The sequence below is a fragment of the Bombina bombina genome, chromosome 2 (assembly GCF_027579735.1).
Source record: "Bombina bombina isolate aBomBom1 chromosome 2, aBomBom1.pri, whole genome shotgun sequence".
NCBI lineage: Eukaryota > Metazoa > Chordata > Amphibia > Anura > Bombinatoridae > Bombina > Bombina bombina.
The window spans coordinates 613,907,408-613,925,091 of NC_069500.1; the positions used below are offsets into that span (position 1 = coordinate 613,907,408).

Here is a 17,684-nt window from a genome sequence, read left to right on the forward strand (position 1 = left end):
ATGCATGCAAGGGGTTGCAATATAAAACCTTGTTGAACAAACATTTTCTTAAGGTAACCCTCTAATTTTTTATCCATTGGATCTGAAAAAGCACAGCTATCCTCCACCGGGATAGTGGTACGGTTAGCTAAAGTAGAAACTGCTCCCTCCACCTTAGGGACCGTTTGCCATAAGTCCCGTGTGGTGGCGTCTATTGGAAACATCTTTCTAAATATTGGAGGGGGTGAGAACGGCACACCGGGTCTATCCCACTCCTTAGTAACAATTTCAGTTAGTCTCTTAGGTATAGGAAAAACGTCAGTACTCGCCGGTACCGCAAAGTATTTATCCAACCTACACAATTTCTCTGGTATTGCAACAGTGTTACAATCATTAAGAGCCGCTAAAACCTCCCCTAGTAATACACGGAGGTTCTCCAATTTAAATTTAAAATTTGAAATATCTGAATCCAATCTGTTTGGATCAGAACCATCACCCACAGAATGAAGCTCTCCGTCCTCATGCTCTGCAAGCTGTGACGCAGTATCAGACATGGCCCTAGTATTATCAGCGCACTCTGTTCTCACCCCAGAGTGATCACGCTTGCCTCTTAGTTCTGGTAATTTAGCCAAAACTTCAGTCATAACAGTAGCCATATCTTGTAATGTTATCTGTAATGGCCGCCCAGATGTACTAGGCGCCATAATATCACGCACCTCCCGGGCGGGAGATGCAGGTACTGACACGTGAGGCGAGTTAGTCGGCATAACTCTCCCCTCGCTGTTTGGTGAAATTTGTTCAATTTGTACAGATTGGCTTTTATTTAAAGTAGCATCAATACAGTTAGTACATAAATTTCTATTGGGCTCCACCTTGGCATTGGAACAAATGACACAGATATCTTCCTCTGAATCAGACATGTTTAACACACTAGCAATAAACTTGCAACTTGGTTACAATCTTATTTAACAAAAACGTACTGTGCCTCAAAGAAGCACTAAATGATTAAATGACAGTTGAAATAATGAACTGAAAGACAGTTATAGCATCAATCCTTAAAAACAACACAACTTTTAGCAAAGGTTTGTTCCCATTAGTAAAGTAACAATAATTAAATTTGAAACATAAAAATTACAGAGCAACGTTTTTAATCACAGTCAATATATAAGTCTCACAGCTCTGCTGAGAGAATCTACCTCCCTCCAAAGAAGTTTGAAGACCCCTGAGTTCTGTTAGAGATGAACCGGATCATGCAGGAAATACAAGAGTAACTGACTGGAAATTTTTGATGCGTAGCAAAGAGCGCCAAAAACGGCCCCTCCCCCTCACACACAGCAGTGAGAGAGAAACGAAACTGTCACAATTAAAACAAGCAACTGCCAAGTGGAAAAATAATGCCCAAATATTTATTCACTCAGTACCTCAGAAAATGCAAACGATTCTACATTCCAGCAAAAACGTTTAACATAATAAATACCTATTAAAAGGTTTAATGTACTTTTAACAGAGTAATTCCGGTGAAATACCATCCCCAGAATACTGAAGTGTAGAATATACATACATGTCATTATAACGGTATGGCAGGATTTTCTCATCAATTCCATTCAGAAAATAAAAACTGCTACATACCTCAATGCAGATTCATCTGCCCGCTGTCCCCTGATCTGAAGCTTTTACCTCCCTCAGATGGCCGAGAAACAGCAATATGATCTTAACTACTCCGGTTAAAATCATAGTAAAAACTCTGGTAGATTCTTCTTCAAACTCTGCCAGAGAGGCAATAACACGCTCCGGTGCTATTGTAAAATAACAAACTTTTGATTGAAGTTATAAAAACTAAGTATAATCACCATAGTCCTCTCACACATCCTATCTAGTCTTTGGGTGCAAGAGAATGACTGGAGGTGACGTAGAGGGGAGGAGCTATATAGCAACTCTGCTGGGTGAATCCTCTTGCACTTCCTGTAGGGGAGCAGCTAATATCCCACAAGTAATGATGACCCGTGGACTGATCACACTTAACAGAAGAAATATCCATTTGGTCAGCAATCCTACTGAGGTATTTCTACAACAATATAATAAACTAATAAGGGCTTCAATAATGGTGCAGTTAATCAAGAGGAAAGGAAGTTTTTAAGTGTCATCACCTGTTATCTATTAGCCAAAGTTTATAAGATAAGGAGACCACCAGGCAGACCCATTGTCTCTGGGATTCATTCTCTAACTAAAAAAAATCAATACATTAATGTTAGACTTTGACACATACTCAACTTTTGTAACCTCTTAAAATATTGAAACAGGGATCACAAACATATATAATAAGATAGTACGCAGAATGAATCTTTGTGCATTCATTTCATATCTATGCTCATATTTATTGTTGAATATGAACACACCATGTGATTATATGACCTGACTTTATCACAAGCTGTATATGAAGTGGGGTACTGATTACACCATTAAGTCACTCGTCATGAAAAACACTACCCCAGGATGACCACCAAATAAGCGTCAGCCTGATAGACTGGGGAGGCATATAATTACCCAAAAGTATTCTCTGTGATTGGCTGATATTTAAAAGTCTCTGAATGAGCTTACTTGCTCTGGACTACCTTATCACATTGGCAAAGGCCGGTGTACTAGCCTATAGGATCAGCAATCAAATCTATGTGATAATATTGATAGTTACAAATCAGCATACCTTCTTATATTCTCCCATATCTGTTTAGATTTAATCATGATGTCATAGTTGCTCTTTTCATTCAGTTGCCTGGTTTGCTTTAATTCCTTCTTTTTCTTTTTTACTTCATCCCACTTTGGTTTCTTGGCTTCAGAACCTGAGAAAAAATAAAATAATAATCAAGAGATGAAGAAAAGTATAAAGATTTGTACTTATGGATATCTAATCAACAAGATATCTAGGCACTTATCCTTTCTGCATTCAAACCAAAAAAAGCAGACAACTATCATGTGACCTGCTAAAACAAAATATATTCTACTGACCTGCAGTACAGGACCTGTAGATGTAACCCTCTATTACATACAGTGTGCTCTGAAAAATGTTAGCAATTTAAACAAATAGTCCAGTCAAAATTAAAATGTCATGATTCAGATAGAATATGCAATTTTAAGCAACTTTCTAATGGTATATTAGCCAAGTTAAAATTCAGTGATGTTTCCAGGACCTATTTAGGACCAGATTATGAGTGGATCGATATTTAGCGCTTTCGCTAGAGCGCTTATAGTAAATTCTGCGCTCGTCCAGTAGCACTCGTATTACGAGTTGAAAGTAAAAAGTTATTGCTCTCGTGCTAACCTGACGCACGCAAAAAGTAGAACTTACAATATTGCCTCACGCCCGAACCCGATCGCATATTCTCATGTGCGCTAACCCGACATGAAAATATCAATATTTCACATTCCAATGTTCCTCACATAGAAGAATATGTTCTATGTATTCATAAATACATATATATATATATATATATATATATATATATATATATATATATATATATATATATATATATATATAAAATGGTATTTTAGTACAATATATATCTATACATATATATATGCTATGTGCAGAACATTGGAATGTAAAATATTTACAGTGAATACACAGTATAACACTATTAAAAATGAATATTGCATAAATATGATTTTACATGTTTTCATCTACAAAGGGCTCCAATGCAAATATATATGTCTATATATGTATACTTATGTATTTCAGTGATGTGCGGTGACTTCAGAGGCTGGTGAGGCAGTGTCTAGGAATCGGATACGCCTTCATTCTTTAGATATCCTTTGTTGAAGAAATAGCAATTGCACATGGGCGAGCCAATATCTATATGCAGCCACCATTCAGTATCTACTGAGCATATTTAGATATGATTTTCAACTAAGGATATCTGATTTTCTTCATTCTTTTGATATCCTTTGTTGAAAAGCATATCTAAATATGCTTATAAGCTATCGAGCATATTTAGATATGAATTTCAACAAAGGATATCTGATTTCCTTCATTCTTTTGATATCCTTTGTGGACAAGCATATCTAAATATGCTCAGTAGCTAATGAGCATATTTAGATATGATTTTCAACAAAGGATATCAAAAGAATGAAGGAAATCAGATATCCTTTGTTGAAATTCATATCTAAATATGCTCAATAGCTACTGAGCATATTTAGATATGCTTTTTAACAAAGGATATCAAAAGAATGAAGAAAATCAGATATCCTTTGTTGAAATTCATATCTAAATATGCTCAGTAGCTACAGAGCATATTTAGATATGCTTTTCAAAGGATATGTGTGTGTGTGTAGTGTATATCTGCATGTGTATGTATATGTGTGTAATTGTATACATGTGTGTGTGTTTAGTGTATATCTGCTTGTGTATGTATATGTGTGTAATTGTATACATGTGTGTGTTTAGTGTATATCTGCATGTGTATGTATATGTGTGTATACATGTGTGTTTAGCGTATATCTGCATGTGTATGTATATGTGTGTATACATGTGTGTGTTTAGCGTATATCTGCATGTGTATGTATATGTGTGTATACATTTGTGTGTTTAGTGTATATCTGCATGTGTATGTATATGTGTGTATACATTTGTGTGTTTAGTGTATATCTGCATGTGTATGTATATGTGTGTATACATTTGTGTGTGTTTTTGCCTTTACAACAACACAAGTACATTAGTTATCATAATATCTAGTTGCAAGTTCAACACATACAAACCAAAATAATGTAACATGTCTATCTATTGTACGTTGTATTATTTCTATCTAGAAATAAATCTCACCTCCATCTTAGCAAAAAGAAGAAAAAGAAAAAAGAGAAAACTTTGTGGCCCTTTGAGACAGAAGTTTGGACACCCCACAATCTACAAGAACACAAGTGTGTGTGTTATAAATAATATCAACTAACTAACTTCATCAAGTGCCGCCAGCCGCCACCTACCTAAAAAAAGAATGTGATTCAATAGATTGGCAGCCTCAGTCACTCACTATAAGTCAGACTCAGAGTCACACAAAGCTCCCTCCCAATAGCCCCCACTCTTCATTTAACCAGGTATATTTTTCACAATTGAGCAGTGACAGCCATTTTACCCCATGGCTGCTAGTAACATAAAAATCAACATTTTGTCTCTCTGCAGTCTGCACTTTGCACCACAAATGAACAGCAGTTTGACCCCCTTGACTGCCACTTATTTACTTCTGCTCCATATTTGTAATGCAGTGATGCATATGAGATATTTTACATTAATTAAACCTTTGGACTTTAAAAAACTGGACAAATAAATAACTAGTATCAATAATTTCCACTACATATTGCCTATTATTTAAATACACCTCTCCTCATTTACATCTTGCCTTCCCTAGGTAGAACAAAAAATTGACTTGCAAATTTTTGGATATGGACAGTTGGACACCATTGATAATTGGGGGTATTTCAGTAATTATTGGGGTTCCTAGCAGCCCCAAGATCCCTCTTGAGCTGACTCAATAGGTGAGAGGTTACATAAAATGGGTGACTTGATTTAATAATAATTATTACTAGTAGTAGTAAATAACCAAAAACAGGCTACAGCTTTTATAGTGACTGAGACGACAAGGAAGTTGGTTTCTTATTCAAGCTGTTTCTTATTCGGGAAATTCTGTTTCTTATTCATGGAAGTCGGTTTCTTATTCAATTTTTTTGTCAGACTGCTTTAAATTTACTTTAAAATAAAAAAATCGGTTTTATTAAAATAATAATATGATTCATATAATGTAGTTACACAGAGGTGGAATCTCTTTATATAACAATTAGATATACAAACTTGAAAAAAGGGCATACGTTGGCACCACTACAAATATTACTATTTTGAATAAATAACATATATTTTCAAAGGGTTAATAACCATTCAGCCACTGATTTCACTATGATTTTATACAGGGTAGATCCCATTCCCCCTCCATGTCATTCAATTGTTTTTAGCCTGGCCCAATGGTGTTTTTGCCACAGAAATTGATGCCAACACTGGCATAGGTGACATAATTCTCATTTTTGAATAAGTAACAGATATTTTCAAAGGGTTAATAACCATTGGGCCACTGATTTCACTATGAATTTATACAGGGTAGATCCCCCTCCATGTCATGCAATTGTTTTTAGCCTGGCCCAATGGTGTTTTTGGCACAGAAATTGATGCCAACACTGGCATAGGTGACATAATTCTCATTTTTGAATAAGTAACAGATATTTTCAAAGGGTTAATAACCATTGGGCCACTGATTTCACTTTGAATATATACAGGGCAGATCCTCTTCCATGCCATGCAATTGTTTTTAGCCTGGCACAATGGTGTTTTGGCACAGAAATTGATGCCAACCCTGGCATAGGTGACATAATTCTCATTTTTGAATAAGTAACCGATATTTTCAAAGGGTTAATAACCATTGGGCCAGGCTAAAAACAATAGCATGGCATGGAGGGGGGTCTACCCTGTAGATATTCATAGTGAAATCAGTGGCCCAATGGTTATTAACCCTTTGAAAATATCTGTTACTTATTCAAAATTGAGAATTATGTCACCTATGCCAGGGTTGGCATCAATTTCTGTGCCCAAAACACCATTGGGCCAGGCTAAAAACAATTGCATGGCATGGAGGGGGATCTACCCTGTATATATTCATAGTGAAATCAGTGGCCCAATGGTTATTAACCCTTTGAAAAACATAATTTATGCTTACCTGATAAATTCCTTTCTTCTGTTGTGTGATCAGTCCACGGGTCATCATTACTTCTGGGATATTATCTGCTCCCCTACAGGAAGTGCAAGAGGATTCACCCAGCAGAGTTGCTATATAGCTCCTCCCCTCTACGTCACCTCCAGTCATTCGACCAAAGACCAACGAGAAAGGAGAAGCCAAGGGTGTAGTGGTGACTGAATTATAATTTAAAAAATATTTACCTGCCTTAAAAAACAGGGCGGGCCGTGGACTGATCACACAACACAAGAAAGGAATTTATCAGGTAAGCATAAATTATGTTTTCTTCTGTTATGTGTGATCAGTCCACGGGTCATCATTACTTCTGGGATACCAATACCAAAGCAAAAGTACACGGATGACGGGAGGGATAGGCAGGCTCATTATACAGAAGGAACCACTGCCTGAAGAACCTTTCTCCCAAAAATAGCCTCCGAAGAAGCAAAAGTGTCAAATTTGTAAAATTTGGAAAAAGTATGAAGCGAAGACCAAGTTGCAGCCTTGCAAATCTGTTCAACAGAGGCCTCATTCTTAAAGGCCCAAGTGGAAGCCACAGCTCTAGTGGAATGAGCTGTAATTCTTTCAGGAGGCTGCTGTCCAGCAGTCTCATAGGCTAAACGTATTATGCTACGAAGCCAAAAAGAGAGAGAGGTAGCAGAAGCTTTTTGACCTCTCCTCTGTCCAGAATAAACGACAAACAGGGAAGAAGTTTGGCGAAAATCTTTAGTTGCCTGCAAGTAGAACTTGAGGGCACGAACTACATCCAGATTGTGTAGAAGACGTTCCTTCTTAGAAGAAGGATTTGGACACAAGGATGGAACAACAATCTCTTGATTGATATTCCTGTTAGAAACAACCTTAGGTAAGAAACCAGGTTTAGTACGCAGAACTACCTTGTCTGAGTGAAAGATCAGATAAGGAGAATCACAATGTAGGGCTGATAACTCAGAGACTCTTCGAGCCGAGGAAATAGCCATTAAAAATAGAACTTTCCAAGATAACAATTTTATATCAATGGAATGAAGGGGTTCAAACGGAACACCCTGTAAAACGTTAAGAACTAAGTTTAAACTCCATGGCGGAGCAACAGTTTTAAACACAGGCTTGATCCTAGCTAAAGCCTGACAAAAGGCCTGGATGTCTGAATTTTCTGACAGACGCCTGTGTAACAAGATGGACAGAGCTGAGATCTGTCCCTTTAATGAGCTAGCCGATAAACCCTTTTCTAAACCTTCTTGTAGAAAAGACAATATCCTAGGAATCCTAACCTTACTCCAGGAGTAATCTTTGGATTCACACCAGTATAGGTATTTACGCCATATTTTATGGTAAATCTTTCTGGTAACAGGCTTCCTAGCCTGTATCAGGGTATCAATAACCGACTCAGAAAAACCACGTTTTGATAAAATCAAGCGTTCAATTTCCAAGCAGTCAGCTTCAGAGAAGTTAGACTTTGATGTTTGAATGGACCCTGAATCAGAAGGTCCTGTCTTAGAGGTAGAGACCAAGGCGGACAGGATGACATGTCCACTAGATCTGCATACCAAGTCCTGCGCGGCCATGCAGGCGCTATTAGAATCACTGATGCTCTCTCCTGTTTGATCTTGGCAATCAATCGAGGAAGCAGCGGGAAGGGTGGAAACACATAAGCCATCCTGAAGTTCCAAGGTGCTGTCAAAGCATCTATCAGAACCGCTCCCGGATCCCTGGATCTGGATCCGTAGCGAGGAAGTTTGGCGTTCTGGCGAGACGCCATGAGATCTATCTCTGGTTTGCCCCAACGTCGAAGTATTTGGGCAAAGACCTCCGGATGAAGTTCCCACTCCCCCGGATGAAGAGTCTGGCGACTCAAGAAATCCGCCTCCCAGTTCTCCACTCCCGGGATGTGGATTGCTGACAGGTGGCAAGAGTGAGACTCTGCCCAGCGAATTATCTTTGATACTTCTATCATTGCTAGGGAGCTTCTTGTCCCTCCCTGATGGTTGATGTAAGCTACAGTCGTGATGTTGTCCGACTGAAACCTGATGAACCCCCGAGTCTTTAACTGGGGCCAAGCTAGAAGGGCATTGAGAACTGCTCTCAATTCCAGAATGTTTATTGGCAGGAGACTTTCCTCCTGACTCCATAGTCCCTGAGCCTTCAGAGAATTCCAGACAGCGCCCCAACCTAGAAGGCTGGCGTCTGTTGTTACAATTGTCCAGTCCGGCCTGCTGAACGGCATCCCCCTAGACAGATGTGGCCGAGAAAGCCACCATAGAAGAGAGTTTCTGGTCTCTTGATCCAGATTCAGAGTGGGGGACAAATCTGAGTAATCCCCATTCCACTGACTCAGCATGCACAATTGCAGCGGTCTGAGATGTAGGCGTGCAAAGGGAACTATGTCCATTGCTGCTACCATTAAGCCGATCACCTCCATGCATTGAGCTACTGACGGGAGTTGAATGGAATGAAGGACACGGCATGCATTTAGAAGCTTTGTTAATCTGTCTTCTGTCAGATAAATCTTCATTTCTACAGAATCTATAAGAGTCCCCAAGAATGAAACTCTTGTGAGAGGCAAGAGAGAACTCTTCTTTTCGTTCACTTTCCATCCATGCGACCTTAGAAATGCCAGAACTAACTCTGTATGAGACTTGGCAGTTTGAAAGCTTGAAGCTTGTATCAGAATGTCGTCTAGGTACGGAGCTACCGAAATTCCTCGCGGTCTCAGAACCGCTAGAAGGGCACCCAGAACCTTTGTGAAGATTCTTGGAGCCGTAGCCAATCCGAATGGAAGGGCTACAAACTGGTAATGCCTGTCTAAGAAGGCAAACCTTAGATACCGGTAATGATCTTTGTGAATCGGTATGTGAAGGTAAGCATCCTTTAAATCCACTGTGGTCATGTACTGACCCTTTTGGATCATGGGTAAGATTGTCCGAATAGTTTCCATTTTGAACGATGGAACTCTTAGGAATTTGTTTAGGATCTTTAAATCCAAGATTGGCCTGAAAGTTCCCTCTTTTTTGGGAACCACAAACAGGTTTGAGTAAAACCCTTGTCCTTGTTCCGACCGCGGAACCGGATGGATCACTCCCATTAATAATAGATCTTGTACACAGCGTAGAAACGCGTCTTTCTTTATTTGGTTTGTTGGCAACCTTGACAGATGAAATCTCCCTCTTGGGGGAGATAATTTGAAGTCTAGAAGGTATCCCTGAGATATGATCTCTAGCGCCCAGGGATCCTGGACATCTCTTGCCCAAGCCTGGGTGAAGAGAGAGAGTCTGCCCCCCACTAGATCCGGTCCCGGATCGGGGGCCCTCGGTTCATGCTGTCTTAGGGGCAGCAGCAGGTTTTCTGGCCTGCTTGCCCTTATTCCAGGACTGGTTAGGTTTCCAGCCTTGTCTGAAACGAGCAACAGCTCCTTCCTGTTTTGGTGCAGTGGAAGTTGATGCTGCACCTGCTTTGAAATTCCGAAAGGGACGAAAATTAGACTGTCTAGCCTTAGCTTTGGCTTTGTCTTGAGGTAGCGCGTGGCCCTTACCTCCTGTAATGTCAGCGATAATTTCTTTCAAACCGGGCCCAAATAAAGTTTGCCCCTTGAAAGGTATATTAAGTAATTTGGACTTAGAAGTTACATCAGCCGACCAGGATTTTAGCCACAGCGCCCTACGTGCCTGAATGGCGAATCCTGAATTCTTAGCCGTAAGTTTGGTTAAATGTACTACGGCCTCCGAAATGAATGAATTAGCTAGTTTAAGGACTCTAAGCCTGTCCGTAATGTCGTCCAGCGTAGCGGAACTAAGGTTCTCTTCCAGAGACTCAATCCAAAATGCTGCCGCAGCCGTAATCGGCGCGATGCATGCAAGGGGTTGCAATATAAAACCTTGTTGAACAAACATTTTCTTAAGGTAACCCTCTAATTTTTTATCCATAGGATCTGAAAAAGCACAGCTATCCTCCACCGGGATAGTGGTGCGCTTAGCTAAAGTAGAAACTGCTCCCTCCACCTTAGGGACCGTTTGCCATAAGTCCCGTGTGGTGGCGTCTATTGGAAACATCTTTCTAAATATTGGAGGGGGTGAGAACGGCACACCGGGTCTATCCCACTCCTTAGTAACAATTTCAGTTAATCTCTTAGGTATAGGAAAAACGTCAGTACTCGCCGGTACCGCAAAGTATTTATCCAACCTACACATTTCCTCTGGTATTGCAACAGTGTTACAATCGTTAAGAGCCGCTAAGACCTCCCCTAGTAATACACGGAGGTTTTCCAATTTAAATTTAAAATTTGAAATATCTGAATCCAATCTGCTTGGATCAGAACCGTCACCTACAGAATGAAGCTCTCCGTCCTCATGCTCTGCAAGCTGTGACGCAGTATCAGACATGGCCCTAGAATTATCAGCGCACTCTGTTCTCACCCCAGAGTGATCACGCTTGCCTCTTAGTTCTGGTAACTTAGCCAAAACTTCAGTCATAACAGTAGCCATATCTTGTAATGTTATCTGTAATGGCTGCCCAGATGTACTAGGCGCCATAATATCACGCACCTCCCGGGCGGGAGACGCAGGTACTGACACGTGAGGCGAGTTAGACGGCATAACTCTCCCCTCGCTGTTTGGTGAAATTTGTTCAATTTGTACAGATTGGCTTTTATTTAAAGTAGCATCAATACAGTTAGTACATAAATTTCTATTGGGCTCCACCTTGGCATTGGAACAAATGACACAGGTATCTTCCTCTGAATCAGACATGTTTAACACACTAGCAATAAACATGCAACTTGGTTACAATCTTATTTAACAAAAACGTACTGTGCCTCAAAGAAGCACTAAACGATTAAATGACAGTTGAAATAATGAACTGAAAAACAGTTATAGCATCACTCTTTAAAAACAACACAACTTGTTAGCAAAGGTTTGTTCCCATTAGTAAAGTAACACTGATTAAATTTTAAACATAAAAATCACAGAGCAACGTTTTAAAACACAGTCACTACATAAGTCTCACAGCTCTGCTGAGAGAAACTACCTCCCTTCAAAGAAGTTTGAAGACCCCTGAGTTCTGTTAGAGATGAACCGGATCATGCAGAAAATACAAGAGTAACTGACTGGAAATTTTTGATGCGTAGCAAAGAGCGCCAAAAACGGCCCCTCCCCCTCACACACAGCAGTGAGAGAGAAACGAAACTGTCATAATCAAAACAAGTAAACTGCCAAGTGGAAAAATAATGCCCAAATATTTATTCACTCAGTACCTCAGAAATGCAAACGATTCTACATTCCAGCAAAAACGTTTAACATGAATTAAATACCTATTAAAAGGTTTAATGTACTTTTACAGAGTAATTCCGGTGAAATACCATCCCCAGAATACTGAAGTGTAGAGTATACATACATGTCATTATAACGGTATGGCAGGATTTTCTCATCAATTCCATTCAGAAAATAAAAACTGCTACATACCTCAATGCAGATTCAACTGCCCGCTGTCCCCTGATCTGAAGCTTTTACCTCCCTCAGATGGCCGAGAAACAGCAATATGATCTTAACTACTCCGGTTAAAATCATAAGAAAAACTCTGGTAGATTCTTCTTCAAACTCTGCCAGAGAAGTAATAACACGCTCCGGTGCTATTGTAAAATAACAAACTTTTGATTGAAGTTATAAAAACTAAGTATAATCACCATAGTCCTCTCACACCTCCTATCTAGTCTTTGGGTGCAAGAGAATGACTGGGGGTGACGTAGAGGGGAGGAGCTATATAGCAACTCTGCTGGGTGAATCCTCTTGCACTTCCTGTAGGGGAGCAGATAATATCCCAGAAGTAATGATGACCCGTGGACTGATCACACATAACAGAAGAAATATATGTTATTTATTCAAAATAGTAATATTTGTAGTGGTGCCAACGTATGCCCTTTTTTCAAGTTTGTATATCTGTTATATAAAGAGATTCCACCTCTGTGTAACTACATTTATATGAATCATATTATTATTTTAATAAAACCTATTTTTTTATTTTAAAAAAAATTGAATAAGAAACCAACTTCCATGAATAAGAAACAGAATTTCACGAATAAGAAACAGCTTGAATAAGAAACCAACTTCCTTGTCGTGTGACTGAGCCTGCTGGGGCCCTGGGCCATCTTTTCTTTTCTTTTAGGCGGCACTAAGTTGAAGTTAGATAACGTGAGTTGAAGTTGAACTTATACATTTATTACAACGAACTTGCAGCCTCGCTGCCTCTATAGTCAAGGGAAGTGACTTGAGTCACTTGACTATTTTGGCAGCGAGGCTGCAAGTTCGTTGTAATAAATGTATAAGTTCAACTTCAACTCACGTTATCTAACTTCAACTTAGTGCCGCACTGCCGCCTAAAATAAAAGATTGGCCCAGGGCCCCAGCAGGCTCAGGAGGACAGGAGTCACTATAAAAGGCTGAGGCCCGCCACCGCCACTGACAGTCTGACACCTACCTAAATCAATCTAATAGTAATCACAATTATTATATCACAATACATAGTCGATTCGAACTTCGAAGTTAACACAGTCACTGTCACACAACAACAACAGAAGAAGACAGTGAGTCAGTCAACCTGAACCCCAACCCCGCCACCACTGACCTACCTAAAAAGATGCGCCGCCGCCAAATATAGATAACAAGTACAACAAGACAAGTTGAAGTAGTCTTCTACGCTCCGGTTGCATGCAGAGGCGTAACTAGAAACCACAGGGCCCAGGTGCAAGAATCTAAGAAGGGCCCCTCACCCCCCCCCACCCCCCACCCAAAAAAGTGAGTTTTAAACATATATTATTATTTTTTTTAACATTTATTACAGAAAAAAATGTGAATCAGATAACGTCTGCAAAAGGAGGTACCCTGTGCGAACTGTCAGTGAGATGGTCTGACCCCCCCCTATTACTGTATATAGTGACACTGTTTAACCCACCAGTACTGTATATAGTGAGTCAGTGACACAGTCTGTAATCTGCCGGTGAGATGGCTGGCCTGACCCTACCAGCCCCAGTACTTTATGTCACAGACTACTGTGGTCACTTTATAGTCCTGCCCCCCCATACTGTATATAGTGGTACTGTATAGTGACACTGTTTACCCCCTCCCCTCATGCTGTAGTAACAAGGTCTGTAATTTGATGGTTCCACAAACAAACACAATTGCGACCTCAGCACCCCCTGTAGCTCTGCCCCTGGACAGACAATAAGCACTGTGATATTACTGTGACACTGACACCAATTAGCTCAGACAATAAGCATTGTGATATTACTGTGACACTGGTACAAATTATCTGAGACAGATAATAAGCACTGTGATATTAATGTGACACTGGCACCAATTAGCTCAGACAATAAGCACTGTGATATTACTGTGACAGTAATATCACAGTGCTTATTGTCTGAGATAATTGGTGCCAGTGTCACAGTAATATCACAGTGCTTATTGTCTGAGATGCTTGGTGCCAGTGTCACAGTAATATCACAGTGTTTATTGTCTGAGATACTTGGTGCCAGTGTCACAATAATATCACAGTGCTTATTGTCTGAGATACTTGGTGCCAGTGTCACAGTAATATCACAGTGTTATTGTCTGAGATAATTGGTGCCAGTGTCACAGTAATATCACAGTGTTTATTGTCTGAGATAATTGGTGCCAGTGTCACAGTAATATCACAGAACTTATTGTCTGAGATAATTGGTGCCAGTGTCACAATAATATCACAGTGCTTATTGTCTGAGATAATTGGTGCCAGTGTCACAGTAATATCACAGTACTTATTGTCTGAGAAAATTGGTGCCAGTGTCACAGTAATATCACAGTGTTTATTGTCTGAGATAATTGGTGCCAGTGTCACAGTAATATCACAGTGCTTATTGTCTGAGATAATTGGTGCCAGTGTCACAATAATATCACAGTGCTTATTGTCTGAGATGCTTGGTGCCAGTGTCACAGTAATATCACAGTGCTTATTGTCTGAGATAATTGGTGCCAGTGTCACAGTAATATCACAGTGCTTATTGTCTGAGATAATTGGTGCCAGTGTCACAGTAATATCACAGTGCTTATTGTCTGAGATAATTGGTGCCAGTGTCACAATAATATCACAGTGCTTATTGTCTGAGATAATTAGTGCCAGTGTCACAATAATATCACAGTGCTTATTGTCTGAGATAATTAGTGCCAGTGTCACAATAATATCACAGTGCTTATTGTCTGAGATGCTTGGTGCCAGTGTCACAGTAATATCACAGTGTTTATTGTCTAAGATACTTGGTGGCAGTGTCACAGTAATATCACAGTGTTATTGTCTGAGATACTTGGTGCCAGTGTCACAGTAATATCACAGTACTTATTGTCTGAGATAATTAGTGCCAGTGTCACAATAATATCACAGTGCTTATTGTCTGAGCTAATTGGTGCCAGTGTCCCATTAATATCACAGTGCTTATTGTCTGAGATAATTGGTGCCAGTGTCACAGTAATATCACAGTGCTTATTGTCTGAGATACTTGGTGCCAGTGTCACAGTAATATCACAGTGCTTATTGTCTGAGATACTTGGTGCCAGTGTCACAGTAATATCACAGTGTTATTGTCTGAGATACTTGGTGCCAGTGTCACAGTAATATCACAGTGCTTATTGTCTGAGATAATTAGTGCCAGTGTCACAATAATATCACAGTGCTTATTGTCTGAGCTAATTGGTGCCAGTGTCCCATTAATATCACAGTGCTTATTGTCTGAGATAATTGGTGCCAGTGTCACAGTAATATCACAGTGCTTATTGTCTGAGATACTTGGTGCCAGTGTCACAGTAATATCACAGTGCTTATTGTCTGAGATACTTGGTGCCAGTGTTACAGTAATATCACAGTGTTATTGTCTGAGATACTTGGTGCCAGTGTCACAGTAATATCACAGTGCTTATTGTCTGAGATGCTTGGTGCCAGTGTCACAGTAATATCACAGTGCTTATTGTCTGAGATAATTGGTGCCAGTGTCACAGTAATATCACAGTGCTTATTGTCTGAGATAATTGGTGCCAGTGTCACAGTAATATCACAGTGCTTATTGTCTGAGATACTTGGTGCCAGTGTCACAGTAATATCACAGTGCTTATTGTCTGAGATACTTGGTGCCAGTGTCACAGTAATATCACAGTGTTATTGTCTGAGATACTTGGTGCCAGTGTCACAGTAATATCACAGTGCTTATTGTCTGAGATAATTAGTGCCAGTGTCACAATAATATCACAGTGCTTATTGTCTGAGCTAATTGGTGCCAGTGTCCCATTAATATCACAGTGCTTATTGTCTGAGATAATTGGTGCCAGTGTCACAGTAATATCACAGTGCTTATTGTCTGAGATACTTGGTGCCAGTGTCACAGTAATATCACAGTGCTTATTGTCTGAGATACTTGGTGCCAGTGTCACAGTAATATCACAGTGTTATTGTCTGAGATACTTGGTGCCAGTGTCACAGTAATATCACAGTGCTTATTGTCTGAGATGCTTGGTGCCAGTGTCACAGTAATATCACAGTGCTTATTGTCTGAGATAATTGGTGCCAGTGTCACAGTAATATCACAGTGCTTATTGTCTGAGATACTTGGTGCCAGTGTCACAGTAATATCACAGTACTTATTGTCTGAGATAATTGGTGCCAGTGTCACAGTACTTATTGTCTGAGATAATTGGTGCCAGTGTCACAGTAATATCACAGTGCTTATTGTCTGAGATAATTAGTGCCAGCCCAGTATCACAGGATATATTGCTTGAAATCACAAAAATGTATTGTGCTATCATCTATGATATAACACTTACAGAATGCCAAAACACCATGATTGTCTTTCTAAATGAGCTTCTGTCAACACCAATAACAAATAGATTTTATTAACATATGATTATAAAATGTTCTGATATAATTTTGTTAATTAGACTGGTACAAAAATAATAAATAATTACAGGTTTGCTTGGTAAAAAGTGTTAATATTGAATATGCTAATAAATATACTTCAAAAGTATAAAAATAGTTGTATGATCTATATTAAAATGTAAATAAATTAATGTATAGAAAGTATACATGTAACATTACTTTTAAGGAAAAGAAGTACAGATCTGTATATGACATCCATAGATAACTGCATGAGAGGTGCAGACAGTGGGACCAAGAGGCACGCGATGCTATAAAGGCACAAGCCACAGAAGCACACGCTGCTAGTTACAGCCATCATTATCTGCTTGTGGAGCCCCTGGTACTGTGCGTCTTATATGCAGGTTCTCATATATTGTAAACTCCTAGTGCTGCTAATACCCCAAAACTCAGACCCCTGATCACATTACATCTCCATTGCATTTGCACCCCTCTGAGTCAGCACATTAAGGCTACTACTGGTCACATTTTATTTAAAAACATCACAAGTGTTTGCTCAATTCTGAATCTGCAGGTGCGTAATAGTCCAGCAATGTATTTGCAACTCCTCTTACACTTTTCTAAATCCAAATTCTACATTAAAACTTTTATAAACACTCCACAAATAAAGTGAATTTATGAGCCAGATAATACAAAATAATACAACCCATTTTCACTACTTTCCTTAAAGGGACAGCATACCCTACATTTTGTCCCCTTAAATTTGTTCCCAATGATCAATTTTACCTGCTGGAGTGTATTAGATTGATTACAAATAACTAATTTTCCTTTATTGGGCATTTGAAATCGGTGATTTTGCATGTGGTATCTTTGCTTATACTGAAAGTTTTTACACTTAATACTAGGCTTATAGAAAAGCTGTGAAAATGTAGCTAGGAGAAGAAATTACACTCCCAGTAGGAGGTAGGAGAGATGAGTAACAAAATATTAATGTTTAATTGTTCCCTCCAAGTTTTCAGATAGAGATAATAAAAAGAAGCATGTGTGTGTACAAAAAGGGAT

At 39.4% G+C, this 17,684-nt stretch overlaps 1 protein-coding gene across 1 annotated transcript in view; it reads right to left on the minus strand.

The window, feature by feature from the left end:
• PUM3 (pumilio RNA binding family member 3) overlaps positions 1-17,684 on the minus strand; it is a 322,615-nt gene that overhangs the window by 180,764 nt on the left and 124,167 nt on the right. Inside the window, 1 exon segment of the mRNA XM_053702542.1 lies at positions 2,681-2,816. Within this exon segment, the coding sequence (XP_053558517.1) occupies positions 2,681-2,816 (136 nt within the window).